This window comes from Anguilla rostrata, chromosome 15 (genome assembly GCF_018555375.3).
Source record: "Anguilla rostrata isolate EN2019 chromosome 15, ASM1855537v3, whole genome shotgun sequence".
NCBI lineage: Eukaryota > Metazoa > Chordata > Actinopteri > Anguilliformes > Anguillidae > Anguilla > Anguilla rostrata.
In genome coordinates this window covers 29,490,179-29,510,602 of record NC_057947.1, presented here as the reverse complement: position 1 = coordinate 29,510,602, position 20,424 = coordinate 29,490,179, and the positions used below count along the sequence as shown (strand labels likewise).

At 51.7% G+C, this 20,424-nt stretch overlaps 1 protein-coding gene across 16 annotated transcripts in view; it reads right to left on the bottom strand.

Annotated features, from left to right (window-relative positions):
- Nucleotides 1–20,424, bottom strand: part of LOC135241428 (peripheral plasma membrane protein CASK-like) — a 154,078-nt gene that overhangs the window by 86,081 nt on the left and 47,573 nt on the right. For all 16 annotated transcript variants that reach the window (XM_064311834.1, XM_064311841.1, XM_064311845.1 and 13 more), the window contains exon 2: nucleotides 3,014–3,126. In XM_064311834.1, the coding sequence (XP_064167904.1) occupies nucleotides 3,014–3,126 (113 nt within the window). The remainder of the gene's footprint in view (nucleotides 1–3,013; nucleotides 3,127–20,424) is intronic.

Sequence of the window (20,424 nt, the reverse complement as noted above, 5' to 3'; positions counted from 1 at the left end):
AGGCACTTCACGTCGCCGCGGAGCTGGACCGGTGTGCCGTCGCCATAGCCACCACACAGACAGACATCGAATATCAGCTGTGGCCACAGATACATGAATACAAAAATGCGTGTCCAAACACCTACTCTGCAGAGACATTTTTTTGGTACGCAGCATTATGAAAAACACCCATGGAGATGTCCTTTTAAAATTCAGCAGGGCATGTGTGTGTATACCACATATATGTGTGTGTTTATAAAGAGGTGATCTGCACTCGTGTATTTGTGCGTGTCAGAGTGAGTGTGTGCGTGTATATGCATACGTGTGCGTATGTGTGTGTGTGTGTGTGTGTGTGTCTCACTGTGGCAGTGCAACGCTGGCAGCAGCTCTGTCCCATCTGTGCCTCGCCCCTCCACCTTCTCACTGCACCACACGTGTCCGCCCTGCAGATACACACACACACACGCATACACACATGCACACTGACACACACACACACACACACAGGCACACACTGACATGCACATGCACGCACACACAAACACACGCATACACACATGCACACTGACATACACACACACACGCACACACTGACATGCACACGCACGCACACACTCGCACTCAGGCACGCTCGCACGCACATACACACAGACATGCTCATGCACACAAACACACACACGCACACACACACATGTATACGCACATACACACACACACCTGAACGTCGCTGGAAAAGCAAAATGTAGGAAGAGAAGGCCATTAGGCGTAACTGCAGCAGACACAAGGCTCCGTGCCCTGAGGGCGTGCCCTGTGGCAGACTGACCGGCACACAGAGGAGAGCTCCACATTCCCAAAGCCCCTAATCCAGGGACAGGATTCTCAAGCCTTTGGGCTGTTTACCTGGACTCCTGCAAAGTGGATACCGGAGTGACGCGGGAAACTAGGGTACATGGTGGACTCGAGTGCATCCGATACAAAAAACTGAGAACAGCCAATCTGAGACTATGATTCTAAAGTCAAGAACAGCCAATCCGAGACTAGGATTCCAAAGCTGAGAACAGCCAATCCGAGACTAGGCACTTGCCTAGTGTGCCAAGTGTGACCGTATCGTGCTACAGGCACTCAGCAGACACTCTTATCCGGAGCGACTTCCACACTGCATCCATTTACACAGCTGGATAGATACTGAAGCAATGCAGGTTAAACAGCTCAAGGGAATCCAACCGGTGACCTTTAGGTTACAAGACCGGCTCCTTGCCCATTATACTACACTGCCGCCCGTTACAAAGCAGAGCCCTAGTTTGCCATATGCTTGAATAGACAGGCAGTATAATCAGAGCGTGTCCGCAGCCGCGGATCCTGAGCGCTCAGCTCGGCCTTGCAGAAGCAGGCGGAACATTCTGTTCTGTGCTGGTTCAGGCCTCGCAATTCCGCAGGTACACCTGCCAACGCCCGCCCCCCCCCCCGTCCCCCCCTCCCCCGTCCCCCCCTCCCTTACAGAAGTGAAATGTCTGAGTGCTGGGTTTGTGGAAGCTGGCTTAAAAAAAACCTGAACAAATCCTAAGGGGGGGATGAAATTATTATGCTACTACTTGTCTGCAGGATTTCAACCTCAAACCTCTGACAGGTTTTAATATAGGCCGGCTCAGCAATAAAATAGCCACCCCCTCCTCCCCGGAGTGAGCCAGGACGGTGATTAGCCCATTTCTTCCCCCCCCCGTAAGGTTCTTGCAGCCGAAGCAGTAGCGCACAAAGCAACGGCACTTCCACAGCGGCACTGAACGGTTTTTGGATGCCATTATAGGAACGAAAGCAGCTCCGGATTCACTGCTCAGCTTCAAGGCAATTAAAACCTCCTCCTACCTCTCGGGCCAATTTAATTATTTGTGTGGGAAAGTTACCCCGGGAGAGGCGGGTCTGCGCCCCGCCCTGGGACGTGTGCGCTGTAAACGAGCCTAGACCTACGCCCACAACGAGGTAAGGGCCCGAAATTCTCCCAGCCCCCCGACATGCCTCAGGGAACGGCCCGTTTACCCGTTCAGTGAGGCACAAACACGCCGGACCGAACAAAGGAAGGAAACGCACGCCGCTGGTGTTCAGCTCTAATCCCGCGCCGGTAGTGTCGGCTCCCAGGCCCGGTCTAGCACCCGCCCGGTTTTACACCCGGCGGCGTCTGGGGTCGCGTTCTCACTTCTACGAGCGACTCTCTGTTCTGTTACGTCGCTGCATTCTGAGAGCCCCCTGAAATGACAGCGCTCGAATGTCTTTACCAGCACCCTGCCTGGAGTTCATCTGAGCCGGAAAATTCCAACAAGGAAGTGGAGCTCCGTGCATTTGGTAACCAGCTGTGAACGCAAGCTGCAGTGTGTGAGCCAGGGGCGGTGTGCCAGGGTCAGGTGATCTGTGAATTACTACGCCCTTCCTTTTTTTTAGCTCTGGTCCTGAAGGGGGGGGGTGGGGCTTAGACCAAAGGGAGGGGGCATTAACTGCTATAAAATCAATCAATGAACAGGGGAGAGAGAGAGACTCAATTCATGAACAGGGGAGAGAGAGAGGGAGAGAGAGTGAGAGAAGGGGGGCGGGAGGGAAAGAGATTAAGCATATGTGTGTGTGTGTGTGTGTGTGTGTGTGTGTGTGTGTGTGTGTGTAGGTGTGAGTGTGTGTGTGTGTGTGCGCGTGTGTGTGAGTGTGTGTGTGTGTGTGTGTGTGTGTAGTGAGTGTGTGTGTGTATGTGAGAGTGTGTGTGTGTGTGTGTGTGTGTGTGCGTGTCTGTGTGTGTGCGTAGGTGAATCTGGGTCCTTCAGTAGCGTCAGACTGACACAGCAGATCAGGAGCAAATGAGCTCCAGATCCAGGAGTAATTCCAGGCCTGCAGCTCCTCTGTCACTGTCAGCAGAGCTGCCCTGAGACACACACACACAAACACACACACACACACGCGCACACGCACACACGCACCAGTGACCTTCCTCTTTTCTCTTCGCACACACAGGAAAGCTGTGGCTCAGGCTCTGAGGTGTGTGTAAGGTCCTTACCCTCTGTACTGAGCCCGGGGCTGGAGGTGAACTTGGCCACATCCACTATTTTGACAGCGAACTGCTGTCCCGTTTCTCTGTTGATACATCGCCGCACAACACTGAAAGGGCCCCTGCAGGAAGAGAAGAGAGAGAGAGAGAGAGAGAGAGAGAGAGAGAGAGAGAGGCTGTTAGCGCTGAGCTGCACCGCAATACATTATATTACATTAGCATTACGTTGCAGGCATTTAGCAGATGCTCTTATCCAAAGCGACTTACGAGTATCCATTTATACAGCCGGATTACTGAAGCAATTCAGCTTTAGCACCTCGGCTCAAGGGTACAACCGCAGTGTCCTAATGTAGCGTCAAGGGTACAATGGGGCAGTGTCCTATACCTGGGAATCGAACCTGTAACCCTTGGGTTAAAAGCACAGTTCCTCAACCATTACACCCACACCGCCGCCGGCGTAAGCCTTAATGAAAAAATGAAGCAGTAGAGTAAAGCGGAGCGGCTCGAACAGCAGGTTTTTACGTCTTTCTCCATGGGAGCGATCGGCGTTCGGGAGACGGACCTCAGGCGCAGCCTCGCCGCGAGCTCATTTCCTGCCGCCGCGGCAGGGAAGCGCGCGCGCGTGCGTGCGCCACCCCGTTCTGTCACCGAAAGAAAACCGAGCGACTGTCGCGGCAGCCTCGGCGTGAGAATAACGCGGGCCCGCTCTCCCCTGCCCTCGCTCCGACACGCAGACATCATTAGGCCCGGCGAGCTTCGCCAGACAGTGAAATAAACGCGGCGACGTCACATCACCGCGATTTTGACAGCGCGCAATAAGGGAGGCACAGAGCACTGAAGCTGCTCTAACTGACGCTGGGATTCAAATGGCGATTATTAAAACCGAGACTCAACGCTCGACGCAGGCACAGAAAACTCTGTACGGGAGATTTTTTTTTTTTTTAAAGTGACAGAAACATCCGCAGTCTTTAACGGTAAACTTGCAAAGGCCATGAACGAGACCCCCGATTGTGAATCTGACCTTTTTCTCCAGGAGGAGCAGTCGGCCTGGACAGTGAGGAAAATGGAACGTTGCCACGGGAGACGCGCGTACGAACGCGCTAAGCGACTGCAGCAACGTAACTGAAAACAATCAGGTCCGCCGTCCGCTACAAGAGGCGCGATCGATTTTTCCGTGATTGATTAGTTACACTGTCATTTTTGCTTCACGTATTGGCGAGTGTGTTCAACAGCACGGAATCTCTCTTAACGGATGCCGGTATCCTGGTAACGGCATTTATATTTGAAAAGTAATTTTCTCTCTATATTTGCCCACAGTTACGACTCCCACTGAATGCACTGTTCCCCGCAATCTAATATTTTCCAATCCAATATCCTAAATTACCTTGGCTTCAGAGGAAGGCGCAACTGTCGAGTAACATTAATAAAACCAACGTGACACAGGGAAAATATCCTGCGGTACGCCAAGCTATTCTCTCCCTGTAAACCAGGAACTGACCGTTTGCCAATTTCTCCCTTACCAAAACTATTTTATCTTCTTTAGAGATCCACAGTTTTCAAACTAAAAAAAAAAAAAACAGTTTTAAAAAAAAAAAACAAAAAAAAAACCTTCACAATCACACGCACACACACACACACGCACAAACATGCACACACACACGCACACGCAGAAACATACTCACAGACACACGCATGCTGACATGTACGCACACACAGAACCGCAGGCTCATCAGTTGCTGAGAGGCGACAGGGTCGCCTCCCTGATGGGACGGACATGTCAATCACACACCGAATGGGCGCCTCCCACCACTCCCTGCTCTCCTCCAGCTCCCTCTCACACAGCTGCCAATCACCCGAGATGAGTTCAGCTGGCAGGCGGAGAATTCCCGCCACGCTGGGAGTTTCCCGCCGCTCTGGGCAGAGGGGTCTGCGGACGCTCTGTCGGCAGCGCACAGCCGCGCGACTGCTCAGGGACAGAAGCTCCCGCCAGCACCCGGAGCGTCACCCAGAAAGGCCAAGCGCACGGTAGCCTACAACACGAGCTGGGATCCTGATACGCTGAATTAAATCAGCCCTACAGCAAGACCTCCACAATATCGAGAAGGTTGGGGGGGAGGGGGGGAGGTACAGCACTCACGCAATACCTTTCAAAAACTGAAAAAAGACACGGTAAAAGGGACGGATATAAAATGCTTCTATGACAGCAATTTCCATTCAGGCTGAAAAGGCCCGAACCATTTTATTCCGCAAACTGAAGACCAGACTTCAGTCCCAGGCTGCGCTCACCGAGAGCATCAAATCGATGATGCGCAAATAAAGTTTAATTCCAGCGATTTATCAGACATCAATGACCTCATTTTGCGAAGCAGCTGTTGCGTTTTTTAAGCTGCAGTGTGTCGCGCACTGGCGCTACGCTCACAGCGTTCAGAGACCATTTCCGACGGGGAGAATCTGTTTTGGAGAGGTGCTAATTATTACATCCTGCTAAGGCCATTCGGAGACCGGCTCAGTTTCCACAAGCACAACCTGCTGGAGCAGATGGGCTACAGGCTCTACAGCCACTCACTGTCCTAGCGGAGAAACGGGGAAGCAGGCTGTCCACGGCTGAGCACTGTACTGAACACTACTCAACCATACTGTACTGAACACTACTCAACCACACTGTACTGAACATTACTCAACCACACTGTACTGAACACTACTCAACCACTGTACTGAACATTACTCAACCACACCGAGCTGAACATTACTCAACTGAACTGTGTCAGCATTACTAAACCAAACTGTACTGAACACTACTCAACCAAACTGTACTGAACATTACATTACATTACAGGCAGAGCGACTTACACAACTTTTTACTTAGCATTTACACTGCATCCATTTATACAGCTGGATATACAGGTATACTGAAGCAATGCAGGTTAAGCACCTTGCTCAAGGGTACAACAGCAGTGTCTTACCTGGGAATCAAACCTGTGACCTTTAGGTTACAAGACCAACTCCTTACCCATTACACTACACTGCCGCCCCATACTGTGCTGAACTGCGTTGAACACTACTTCAACACACTTACACTTTACACACTTACTCAACCACACACTCTGCTGAACCTCATTCCAACACAGTGTTGAATGTAGCCACAGAATACCAAGTCAATGGGAGCCAATCGCAGCGCGTTTCTCGCACTGTAACAGCATTGGATTTGCAGAGGTTAGGTCAGAATAGTGTTCACTGTGTGAACTAAACTGTGTTCTTGGCTAGAAATAGCTGTACAAAATAAGTACTGTACCTTACTGAACCTGTGGTTAGCAGTTGTCTATGACCATGAAATGCACTTTTTGTACGTCGCTTTGGATAAAAGCGTCTGCCAAATGAATGTAACAGGCACAGTTTTAGCATTGCAGCCGCATGCACACACGCACGCTTCTCTGGGCTAAGGAGGCGAATCTTTCCCGTGATTCCCCCTGCCGTTTCGCTGCTCTGACACGAGCGTGATGTCACAGACGCACATCCCGCGGGCGATGAAGTGCCGACGCGTTCCGTGCCGTGAGCTCCTGGAAGAGGAACACCAGGAAGCCCCCCGGGGGAAAAGACAACGCACAGTGCCTGTACATAATCACACGGGGGTCCAACAAAGGCCGTGCTCTTCCTGTTACAGTCCACCTCATACATACAGGAGCCTGTTTCACCAGAACATCATAATAACCTCAGCTGAGCCAGCCTGGATGCATGGCTGAGCACAGTGTGTGCGTGTGTGTGTGTGTGTGTGTTTGTGTGTGTGTGTGTGTGTGTGTGTGCGTGTGTGTGTGTGTGTGCGCGCGTGTGTGTGTGTATGAGAGAGAGATAGAGAGGGAGAGCATGAGAGAAAGGAAGAGGGGCAGAGACAGAGAGGAGCAAGAGAGACTGGAGGAAGGCAGGAGAGAGAAAGAGAAAGAAAGAGGGAGAGGAGAGAGAGTGAATAAAAGAAAAGAGACAGAAAGGAGAGACAGTAGTAGAGGAAATGCCATAATGCTGAGTAAGCATGAATAAGTCTCCTTGGCCGTTAATGGCAGCGGATCAGTGTGGCAGGCAAGAAAAAGACTGATCATTATTAGCCAATCACAGACAAGGAAATGGAATGGAAATATCCCTTCCGTTCCACTGCGGTGAGCACATGACTGAAAAACAGTAAGATAAACTAGTTGTTTGGGCTACAATTCATATCAATTTTTTCTTGATGCCCAGTGAAAATAAACACGATTAATTCTAAGCAAATCTGAGTCTATACTTTTATTACTAACATTTACTTTGCTTTGCATTCCTGGAAAAGCAGAGATAATGTTGTAGCTTGTGAATATCAAACACAGAGCTACAGTACAAGCCATTTCGGTGACTGTTTTATGGCAGTGTAAGTCAAATGTTTATTTTTTTCACTACACTGCCACACTACTACTGCCCGTCTGGGTTCTTCAAAGGAAACTATTTCCTCAGAGAAGCTAATTCACAACTGCAGAGGCTCTACGTTTAAAAGAACCTGCAACAGCTTTGACCCACGGGTCACATGTCCGTAAAAATCCAACCGCACTGCATTGTTTCTTAAAAGAAATAAGAAACTGCCCTTGTGAAGAGAAACAAATGGAACTTTGTGGTACCTACGGCATCCTTAGACATTCAACAGACAAACGTTTCCATGAACGTTCGTCTAGCACCAAGTGTCATCAGAAAGGACTGCAAATGATTGATGCTTTGTATATGAAAACAGACGGACTAATACACAATAAGTGGGGACACACTTGGACTCCACTTTTTCCCCGTTAGAAACTGGGCCATACAAATATAAAAACTGACTTCAAGTTCACATTTTTAACTTCAATCCCGTTAATTTAACGTGGGTTTAGCATGTTTTAAAAACTGATAAATCTGGAAGAGATAATGCTCTCCCTCAGAAGAGGCTTGAGCGGAAATCTTCTGGAAGATTAAGTCATGCAATTGCCCTCTCCCATCCGTCCGTTAATGCAGAAACTGTGAAAGATTAACTTCTGAAGCAACTCGACGGAGGGGAAATGGGGGGGATGGCGGGGGGGACTCAGGCACTCTGAATTCAAACCCGAACAAGAGCTCATTTGGAGAAAAGTCATCATCTCTCGCTGGCTCCATACAGCCCGAGCAATTAGCCCTCATTGGAGCCGCTGCACTCGTGAGTGACTGACAGGGCGGGACAGAATGGAAGCTACGCCCGGGCTTCCGTTTCCCGCCATGGAGACGGGACTCTCACAGCGCTGCAGCTGCGGAGAGGTGCACTCTGGGTGGGGGGGGGCGTGGGGGAGCACAGATGGAGAGGAAGGCGACAGTTACACACACGCTCATCAGGAGATATGAAAGTACAACAATAAAAATCCACCGGAAAAAAAAAAAAAAAAAAAAAACGACCCAGAGACCAGGTGAGCCTGTTCGCCACAGAGAGGGGGAGCGATAATAAAAGAGAGAAAGAGTGAAAACAAAAGAAAGAGCTGAAAAAAACGAGCAAGAACAAGCAAGAGAGAAACAGTGAGAGTGAGTGAGGGAAAGACACACAGTAAGCGAGAGAGAGAGAGACAGAGAGATTGTAAGAGATAGAGAGAGAGAACCAGTGTGTGTGTGTGTGGGTGTGAGAGAGAGTGTGTGAGCGAGGGAGAGAGTAAGCGAGAGAGACACAGACAGTGTGTGAGAGAGAGAGAGGGAGAGAGAGTAAGCGAGAGAGACACAGACAGTGTGTGAGAGAGAGAGAGAGAGGGAGAGAGAGTAAGCGAGTGAGACAGAGAGACTGTGTGAGAGAGAAAGACAGAGAGAGCATGAGCGAGAGGGAGAGAGTAGCGAGAGAGACACAGACAGACAGTGTGTGAGAGAGAAAGAGAGAAAGACAGAGAGAGCGTGAGTGAGAGAGACACAGACAGACAGTGTGTGATAGAGAGAGAGAGAGAGAGAGCACAGGCGCTGTGTTCATTAGTGGGGAAGCGCTGCTGATCCCTGCTCTGACCCCTTTGATCAGCTGGAAGCCGCCCTAATAAACAAGGAACCAAGAGAAAGGAGGTCAGTGACCTCTGCTCTGCCCTGGTTAGTCCCATTTCCCCTCTCACGAAGAGAAGGCCACGTGGGGGGGGGGGGGTCACCCCAGAGACACAGCAGTGGGGCGGGGGGATAGCTCAGAAGCACGCTTCCATGCTTTTCTTTCAAACTCAAGTCATCTCAGGACTTAGCGGTGAGCTGAAGTGGCGTGAAGACGGTGTTCAGCGGGGAACACGAAGTTGAAGAGGTTAAGAGTGCAGCAGAAATCAGACTGCAGGATCCCTCGAGCCGAGTTTCCTCCCCCCCCCGACCCCCCAACCCCCCCCACCAAGTGTCATTACCGCGCGTAAGGGGGGGTTCCCATGTGGCGGGAACGGGCGCCTCCGACGCAGAGAGAGCGTGTCGGTGAATAACCCGGCTGTTTTATTCGCCCACAAAATCCCAACGACGGAGCCGCTTCAGGCGCCGCGCTCAATCAACGCCGCGGCTCACTTCCGCATGGCCGCCAGTGGACATCGCATGTTTTACAGCTCCCGGCTCCACCACTTACCAACCGGGGGGGGGGGACGAGAGGGGGGACAGACGCGTTGGCCCAACGCACCGTATACTCTGCCGCGACTGTCTCCGGTCCGCGCTCTCTCCAGGCCCATTCCGCTGCCATTTCGGCAGAGGGATCTCGACGGAGGACAGGAACAGCACCGGAGGGAGCGGCGCACGCCAACACGCCGCTGACTCGCTGTGATCTCTCCGCCGTCCGCCGTCACAAATCGCGAAACCCAGATCGACGCGGACGATGGACTTACCGAACGATACTTCCTTTCCCCGAGGGCGCGGAACTCTCGAGTTCATCGACAAAGACTGAGGAGTACGAAAAGACGTTTCCGTTCACGGGAAATGCGTACTGCACGTGCCAGTTTTCCCATCGTCAGTCGGCCGCCATAACCAACAGCACTGTTCCAACTGCGTCTACCGTCCCATAATGCCCTACTAAATAAAAATTTTAAAAAACACCCGACATATCTCTGAGTGCTCCAGCAGTGGCAAAACCTGCTGCACGAAAAAGCTGATTATTCCTCTCTGCGCGATTTAATGAGCGATCTAATCGAACGCGGCCTGGTTTATCTCCTGAAGCCTGATCCACCCTTATCAGCTGCTCTTCAACTCTACTACACAAGGACCGCTGTGCTGAGCAAAGAACGAAGAGACTGTGCAAATGCCTTCTTTCAAATGCCTTCTTTCAAATGCTCTCTTTCAAATACAGTGTGGCTACCAGGGCTTGATCTCGGGCTGTAAGGGGGCTCTCTCTCAACTGTTTCCTCAACTGGAGACGTGCGTAAAATGAAGTCCTCTTTTTGAATACCCTGCATGACCATGTCACTCTGGGGAAAAAAAACGTCTGAGAAATAATTTCCAGTTTACCATCGGGAAATTAATTCCCTGCCCTAGGTTAGCTCCCAGCCGTCAGCAGGGTGACCTGTTAGGAGGCGAGGGGGGAGGGTTTAATTGAGCCGTTTTAAGTAATCTGGGATGACAGGTAAACTTTTCACCTGGGCCCCCGGGGTGCACAACATGCTGAGCGAAATGCTAAGTACTGACAAAGGTAAGAACTTTTTAAACTGAAGCGTTTCAGACGGGATCAAAACACCCCCTAACGTCTGTCTGAGCGCAGATCAGGTCTACTCTTCCACCCAGGATTGCCAGGATTGGTTGGCACACCGGCGCAGGCCGTCTGTAGGCTAGTCCCCAGCTGTGCGTCCTGGGCTCCATAACGCATCAAACAACCATCCTCAAAATTGAATCCATATATGCACCAATGCCAGGAAATAAAAGCATCTGGCAAATCCCCCACTCAATCAAGGCGCAGCGGCTATTTCTAATAAAAACCCAAATCCTATTTGATTGGTTAGTGAGTGGCAGGAGAGAGAAGAAAAAAAAAAGAGATAAATTAATAGAAGCGGAGACGGACGGACTGAAAGCCTGAGCCTTTATTGATAACGCATCTCGTGTTCCAAGTCATCGTCCTCAGCTGATTCCCCAGAGCACTCGGGCACCTGTCCTGCTTTCATGTGTGTGGATGTCACCAAAAAAACAGCCTCCCCTCCTGGCTTATAGTACCAAATTCTATAGCGTGTGAGTGTGTGTGTGCGCATGTTTGCGTGTATGCATGTGTGTGCGTGTGTGCATGTGTGCGTGTGTGTGCATGTTTGTGTATATGCATGTGTGTGAAGTGTGTGTGTGTGTGTGTGTGCCATGTGCTCCACACTCCAGGAATCTGTTAATCTTGTTCTGATAATAGCATTTCCTCTCTGCAGAGCTATGTATTACTTATTGCATTTCACAGGTCAGGTCCCATTCAGGGGCACTGCAGCCACAGCCTCAGACCTGAGCAAAATGCTGCCTTCTGAAATCTGCTGAGCCAGCAAAAATAAATACATTTTTAAACCCCAACTTAGTTTCTTCCCCCCCCCCCTTTTTTTCAAGCAAATGTTCCTATTCCTTCTGAGCCACAACCTCTCTGCTCACAGATAGATTAAAATAATATATATATATATATATATATATATATATATATATATATATATATACACAACATGGCCAAAAGTATGTGGACACCTGAACATCGCACACATACGCTAAGTGCTTGTTGAACACCTCATTCCAAAACCACGGGCATTAATATGGTTTTTATAACAGCCTCCAATCTTCTGGGAAGGCTTTCCACTAGATGACTGCAGGGATTTGCTTCCATTCAGCCACAAGAGCAGTAGTGAAGTACCATGGGAAACACCTGTGGAGCTTCGAGGCCCGTTAACCTTCGTTAACAGGTAAGTTACGCCACTGGAGAGTGCAGTGGAAACAGGAGGATGGAGGGTTTAACCAAGGGAACATCACGTCGTTCGTGTCGAGAAGGGGATACACGAGTTTCCAGGAAGTGGCGTCCTATCTGATAGGTTCGCCACGATGTAAGAATTTAATCACACCTTATCCTCCTCCCAGGGTTAAAGCTTGACCTTAAAGGTAGCCAAAATAAAAGATGGGGAAACTAGCTACCTAAGCTTTGCAAAGTTTCTCCATCGTTCAAAGATAGTCTGCACATCTTTTATTGGGCTACCTTTTTGTCCAAACTATTTATCCTTCGTACCTCATATAGACACATCCCTAGCACACCGCAGGGGGCGGGGGGAGGGCCGGGGGGGTGGGAGTGGTGGATCAGGGAGAGCAGCAGAGGCCGGAGGCCCAGCAGAGGCTTAGCAGACTGCGTCCTGCCACCTGCGGCTACTTAATCCTCCTCTCAGCATCAGAGTCAAACCCCGTTAGCCACGGCAGAACAGATCGCCCCCGCCCAAATAAAGCCAAGACGGAGCGGCCCCCCGGGGCGTGGGCACATCGAGCCAGCCTAAAGACGTTGGGGGGGGGGGGGTAGGGGGGGGCAGACATAGTGCTGAGGTGTCTGTTGCAGTTTTGAACCCTCTGCTTTCTGTAATGAGTTCCACTTTTCAAAAATTTGTCCCCCCCGGTTTAGCTCGGTGATTTACTCGACGGGTCGCGTCTCAGCCGTCGAGCCCGTCTCAGGCTGCTCTGGGGAACGGCCCGAGCTCAGCGGCGTGCGCCTCGCGCAAGTTAAGATGTTTTCACAGCTGACAGTGATCGTGATCTCCTTAAAGAGCTCTTTTTTTACAGAGCTCCTTCCTTTTGGATGCCTTGCCACATTCCCGTCCTTGCTTCATGTCGTGAATTGAAACCAAGCCAACCGCGGATAAACCCATCCGTTTTCTAGACAGGATTAAAGTTGTGTACACCGCCTGAGATGTGCCTTTATATACAGATCTATTCTGTTGGCGATATCCACTATACTGGCCAACTCGTGCGTAGAAGCTCCAGACCCAAAATTGCTGGATTAAACCCGAATAGCGGTAACACAGATCCCTACCACAGGACCACCCCCTGACCATCACTAAAAATGATACCTCACTCCTAGTAGAACAGGCCACCGTGTATTGGTGCCGGACATCCCTTACAGTAACACGCTATTCTGATTATGATCACTACCCAACTTTAATTTGGAGAAGCCCCCATGGACCCACTCCCCGTGACACTCCCTTGTATCGGTTCACTATAATCAATCCTCTCGCTGAACCCAGACGCAGGTCTTCCAGCTGGTCATCCACATACTGGAGCAGTAAACACAAGGTAAGGTGTAAAGCACAAGACCCCAAGCGTTAGACCGAAGTCTGTACCAGCTGGTACAAAGTTACAGAGCTTTATTTAGGGGAGGAAAATAGGTACCAGAAACACAGACTTCAGACGAGACGGGCATTCGAGGTCAACAGACTGCAGGAGCTCAAGGGGGAGGGGGGGGGGGCTTAGACCGTAGCCAAAAGTGCAGCCTACATCCACGGGCATTCGCAGCCAGAGCCATTATAAATCTAAAGCAGACTGGGCCGAAACAGCAGGCGTGTGAAACCTTAACTGTGGACGCAGCACTTTCTGTCTGGAGGAAAGACTGAAAGAACTCCTTTGCTCGGACGCTGTGAGTCCTTACACTGACCCCTCGATTAATGCACACCGACTGTACCCCGCCACCTTGTGGGGTACAGGGTAAAGTACTGTAAGGGACAGGGCCCTGGAGCTCTATAGTGTTGCAGATACTGCATACTGGAAGTCAGAACAGCGATCAGAGGCCTAAGGTCAGTCAGAGGCCAGAGGCCTAAAATCAGCCAACGATCAGAGGCCTAAAGTCAGAACAGCGATCAGAGGCCTAAAGTCAGCCAGCGATCAGAGGCCTAAAGTCAGAACAGCGATCAGAGGCCTAAAGTCAGAACAGCGATCAGAGGCCTAAAGTCAGAACAGCGATCAGAGGCCTAAAGTCAGAACAGCAATCAGAGGCCTAAAGTCAGAACAGCGATCAGAGGCCTAAAGTCAGCCAGCGATCAGAGGCCTAAAGTCAGAACAGCGATCAGAGGCCTAAAGTCAGAACAGCAATCAGAGGCCTAAAGTCAGCCAGCGATCAGAGGCCTAAAGTCAGCCAGCGATCAGAGGCCTAAAGTCAGAACAGCGATCAGAGGCCAGGCTCTCTCGCAGCCTATCTAGATTCAGACACCACAATGCACCCCCGGGTAGGGGAGCCTCCCCCACCCCCAAAATAACTATCCTGCTGAGCCCCATAAGAGACTACACATAGCGTGAAGCCACCTGCATCTGGGCCGGTGGGCTCAGTGGAAACAAGGCGGTAGCCCTGCTGCGACTCTGATCGAGATCTAACAAAACGAAAGCGCACAGATGTAAAACTGAAAACACAAGAGCAAGCTGTCAAACATGACAAACCCAGACAGAGTGTGTGTGTGTGGGGGGGGGGGAGCGCACTACAGCAGCATACGGGGGCCAGTTATGTTCACTTTAGCAGCACTAGCAAGCAGCGGGGTTTCCGCCAGAGAGACTCCCGCCCCTCCTCGAGGAACCGAAGCTGACAGCAGACGGGCTGCTGATTTATCCACCGCGCGACGCTAGCCGTGCGGGACGCGGCTGCTCCGATACCGCAATTCTGCTGACTGCAGGGAGCGAAACCCACGGTTGGCTGGTCCGGCGATTACAGGGGAACAGAACATTCCAGACAAAGGATGACAATCACTTCAGCGAGCAACTGCGCACACCGCATAGCGGTTCTCCGGGTTCTGTCAAAGAAAATATATAAATTAAATAAATAAATAGCACACCTGAGCCACAACCTGAGTAAGAAAAAAAAAAACAAATTTAAACATAAGAGCTTTTCGTTAGATTTAATAACGCGGCACAAGCGGGAGGCCGGACAGAACGTGACGGAACTTTCACAGCCTTCTGAACTTCACGACGGTGCCGAGAAGCGACGGAACGTTCCGCTCTCATTTTTTCCGCGAACGTAACGACCTCCGTCGCCGCCACTGCCGCGCGGATGGCGCCCTTGCCTCGGTCACAGGCGACGCGGGACTTAGAGCTGAGACGCGGCGCGGGGGGGGGGGGGGGGGGGGGGGAGCTCCACCCCCACACGCGCCCCAACGGCCCCCCCTGCGCCGAGCAGCGTCCGCGCGATCGCAGCCGCACGGCGAGCCGGCCGCAGCAGAGATGGTTAAACACAGAGGCGGCGCGCGCGACTCCTGGCCCTGACGTTAGCCTCGCGGCGCCTCCGCGCGCTCCCTCCCATCGCTCGTCCGGCGGCCTCGATGAGGCACTTCCACGGACGGGGGGGGGGGGGGGGGGGTTCTGACCGGCTGGGCCGTCCTCTCCATGCTGTCGGCTCTCTTCAACGACACATGGGAAATGGTGAGGAGAGGCCGGTCAGAACACAAAGAGGAGCCAGTCTGAAGCTCTCATTCAGTACCTTTGGAATTATGAAAGGGCGGAACATGAGATTCACTGAACTGCACAGGTCAGTCATCAGACGACCCGTTTTCAGAACTGAACTGAAAGTGTATTTTTAGGCAGAGGGATGTAAAGCAGGCTGGTGGTTTTCTGACTCCACATGGGTGACAGAGGAGAGGGAAGTGAGCTAGCATTAGACCCACTTCCCTCTGTGCTGTCCTTCCACTACCAAAGACGGCCTCATGATTTCTTGTCAGGGTGTACAAACAACACCCCAAAGGCCTCCACACCAACCCTGCCACACACAGCACCGCAAAGACCTCCACAACAAACCCCTCACACACAGCACCGCAAAAGACCTCCACACCAACTCCATCACAGCATCCAAAAAATCTCCACACCAACCCTGTAACACACACCACCCAAAAGACCTCCACACCAACCCAGTCACACACACCACCCAAAAGACACACAGCCCCCAAAAGACTTCCACACCAATCCTGCCACAGGCAACCACACCGTCAATCTAATGATGTCATTCAGCGGCACACTAGAAACTGTGCTTGGTGATAACTCTCATACATTATGCAGAAGTTTCCAGTGAGGAAAACGCATCAGCTAAATGAGCCGATCGCTATAGCAGCAGAAGTCCCACTCAGCTACCCCCCCCCCCACCCCATAAGGACATCAGAATGTTTCACAGGGTGGGGCTGTGACAGACAGGCTGAATAATTTCGCACAGGCTGTTCCGTAAGACCATCAGAAAAGGACACTTCAGTGCAGATTCAGTTCTTCAAGACACCTAATTTTTTTCAAATTAGTTCTGCATCTTGCAACAACCCCGTACCATGTATAATAACCTGTGTGCGTGTGTGCGTGCGTGCGTGTGTATAAATGGAAGTTAAAATTTTAAGTTGTGGATATCAAACAGGCTTTTGAGAATGAAACCAAAAGAAAGTTTAAGGTTAGTCAATTCAACAGCATCAATATTACACGTATTGGCTAACATATTCCACTTCTGTAAGTTTCCCTGCATAAGAGCATGTGATAAGCGACTCTAATGTAATACAATCTAACACATTTGATGAATGAATGTTTTGCTGCCTCAAACACAGCCTTGCTATGATATTCCCCATGGATATTCCCCATCTTAGCGTTTGTCTCCACCAAACTGCCACTGCTCCAATCTCTGCGTGGGTGGAGGGGGGGGGGGGTATTACAGACCCCCCCGTGCCCTTCAGGGGTGTCATCCTAAGGTCAGAGCAGTCTTGATTAACAGTGAGCCCGTCCAGGTTGCCAACTGACAAAGTACGGATTAGAGGGAGAGCCACAGGCTGGATTAAACGGCACTAGAGCACGGAAAGGAAAAGATGCGCTTCCAGGAGAATCAATCTCAGCGTGAGCTTCTGTCCTCGAAGCAATGACGCGGCCTCCTTCCTCTTCCCATTGGTCGCTCTCTCAACACACTGACAAAATTCATTTTCAAAAAGTCAGTTTAAGCTCTGCGCGATTATTCTCCATCAACATCGACACAAACGAACAGGGTTCACACGTTAACATTTAAGATTCTGCATAAGTGAAATGTCAGGATGGAACATAATAAACAAAAGGAAAAGGTTTGGTGGCCAATGAGACGTGGCAGTCTTTCGTCTCATTAATAAAAAAAAAAAGCCCAGTACCTTTAAATTAAGACAGGTAACAGACTGCTACACTGCTGAATGGAAACTTTTCTGTAAAGACAGAGAGGTGTACATAGAAAGGCGCACAGCTTCAGACAGCCCAAGTGATCTGACAGGACACGCATCCAAACACGGCAAGGAGAGGACAATCTAGAGAGCGGGGGTCGACTCGTCGGGTCTAACCAGGCAGCAGGGGCCAACTGGAGTGGAAAGTGATCGACTCAGCGGGTCTGACGAGCCAGGAGGAGGAGATCGCCGCGGGGACAAGCTGTCAGTCTAACCGTCAATCTGGCCTCAGCCCGGACGCAGAGAACACTTCGCAGCTCGGTCTGAGGCCCCCAGGCTGCACATGCTCAGATCAGGGCAGGCAAGGGTCCCATCTGACAGGAAGCAAGCAGGGCAGGGCAAAGGAAAAAAAGGGGCTTCTTCTAGGGATGCACAATAATATGAGGGTCATGATGTCAGTATCAGCTGGTACAAGCTTAAAATGTAGCTATCTGGCAGCAACCAGTCCCATTTACACAATTCACACAGGACATTTTTTTAACCGTGTGATGGGAAATACAAGACAAGAAAATTGTGTGGGAAAAAAAAACAGAAAAAAAAAAACAACCGGGCCAACTAAGAAACAAGTGAACGTTTGAAATTACATTTCGCTTAGGCTTACACATTTATGAGTAAACACATAAATAGTTCAAGTTCTAGTTCACACCAGTCATCACGTTCCGTACACCCAAAACACAAACACCTGCCCTGCTGTACACTACAACACAGACAAGAAAGCCTAGTTACTACAAATAAACCCAGCGCACAAGCAAAGACCCATTCTGCACAGTATTCCCAGGGGAACAAGCAGACTTGTCTGTGCCCACATACTCCAGCATCGGGAAAGGCAGGATATTATAACCGGAACTCCGCTGTCTCCATCCGACTTAAAGATCTTACGCTAACCGTTTCGGTCAGCTAAACTGCTTAATGGGCCGGGAATGAAGAGGGGCCGGAGCCCCAAGGTCAGGATTTGGAAAGAGATGTTTTTTTTTCTTTTTCCCAGGAGCCGTGATTCCACAGACTGCTGAGATCTGCGTCTGTCCGGAGCAGTTTCAGTTTCAGAGGACCCCCGTAACCCTGGCACTGCCGAGGCAGTCCAAGAAAGAAATAGGAAGCGTCGGGGTGAAAGAAAGAAAAAAAAAAAGAAAGAAAGAAAGGCGGGTTTTAATTTAAAGCTTTTTTTCATTGATGTTGGGGGGGTCACTCTAAACCCATTAGCGTGACCCCGGCTGAGCGCCAGCACATCAGAGCACGGCCCGCACACTGTTTCCACGGAGACGGCCGTCTGGGCGGGCGATGAACTGCGGCCCGGTGCTGAGGCCCCCAGACTCTCACACACGCGCTTGCAGCGCCGGGACATCCCATTCCCGGAAAAGACAGAGAAATGAAACGCACGCGTAAATAAAAAATTTCCATTAAAGAAAGGATCGCGCGGCGAGGACGGGCAGGCGGGAGAGTGACAGCGCGAATTATAGCCTGTGGCCCCGCCTCCACCCCCCGACGCCCGGTTCCAGGAGCTGGAGGTGGGAGGAATTGTGAGGAGGGGGGAGTGCGTGTGTGTGTGCATGCGTGTGTGTGCGTGTGTGTGCGTGTGTCAGCAGCAGCGATATAGGCGCGGCACCCGTAAACCTTCGCCGTATGAATATTTATCACCCGTGGCACATAAAAGCACTCTCTGTTTTAGCAATTACCTGGCCGCTGCTGCCAGCAGAGACAGAGTAATCTCATTTCCATCGCTTTATTTCCTCAACCTTTCACCTTCCCCCCCCTCCTCCCCCACCATGCGCCCCATAAACTTCCCATGATGGAGGGGATGAGTTGGGGGGGGGGGGGGGTGTGTGTGCGACATGTGGGGAGGGGCCGGCTTCTCTTAATCCAGCGAGGTTGCCGAGGGCAACACCCAGCGGGGAACATCAGAAGGAGGGGTTTTTCGCGGGCGCACATCAAAGCAGAGCGGCGGCGATTGAAGCCGACCCGAGCGCCGCCGCCAACGCTGTACCCGCGCTGCCCGCCTCCTGCCTCCCTTCCCAGGGCTCCTGCAGCAGGGCCGCCGCCGCCAACGCCGTACCCGCGCTGCCCGCCTCCTGCCTCTTCAGCAGGGCCGCCGCCGCCGACGCCGTACCCGCGCTGCCCGCCTCCTGCCTCCCTTCCCATGGCTCCTGCAGCAGGGCCGCCGCCGCCAACGCCGTACCCGCGCTGCCCGCCTCCTGCCTCCCTTCTCAGGGTCCCTGCAGCAGGGCCGCCGCCGCCAACGCCGTACCCGCGCTGCCCGCCTCCTGCCTCCCTTCCCAGGGCTCCTGCAGCAGGGCCGCCGCCAGCGCTGTACCCACGCTGCCCGTCTCCTGCCTCCCTTCCCAGGGTTCCTGCAGCAGGGCCGCCGCCGCCAACGCCGTACCCGCGCTGCCCGCCTCCTGCCTCCCTTCCCAGGGCTCCTGCAGCAGGGCCGCCGCCAACGCTGTACCCACGCTGCCCGTCTCCTGCCTCCCTTCCCAGGGTTCCTGCAGCAGGGCCGCCGCCGCCAACGCCGTACCCGCGCTGCCCGCCTCCTGCCTCCCTTCCCAGGGCTCCTGCAGCAGGGCCCGGACGCACCTCCCGGTGCATGCTGGGTATCAATTTTTTTTTTAAAAGTCTTGAGGCAAGACGAAACAAGACTGCATACCAATGTGCGCAGGCACCAAACAACAGAATTTTTTTAAATCATCGCCGTGGCGACAAGGCCTTTGTAACAGCACATCAGCGTCAGAATGTTCAGTTACGAACATTCTAATCACATCGTAACCTCGCACCTCAAAGGGCTAAAAAACGATTAGCATCTTTCTGTACGTTCTGGGCTGTGTCACCGGACAGTCACAACGCACCCTCTGAAGCCAGAATTTAGTCTACTGGCCCGCGGGGAGGGAAGTGCTAATTGACTGAGCAACAGCAGCAGTGTCACACGGCAATTCACTTTTCTATTCAAGTTTTTTTTTTTGTCCTTTGTGGCTGGACTGCAACAGCGGGGCCAGCCCTACAAACGCAAATGTCTGTGACTGACCGAGTGACTGAGTGATGAAGTTACACCATTGGTTGGCCGGGATCACGTGTGTTAGGTCCAGCCACATACGAGTTTGTTTCCTAGTCTTTTTTTTTTACCAAAGCCAGTTTCCCACTGCAGTGCTCATGGTGCTCGGATGCACTGGGCCCGTTTCTGGGACGACGGGTGAAACGCGGAGGACTCAGGTGCTACCAGAGGAAGCAGCCGACGGAGGCACGGGGATTAACGCGACGAGGGCTAATTTTTAAGCTTTTCTTCCCCCTGCTCCTACAGTACAAGCCACCGGTGTATAATTA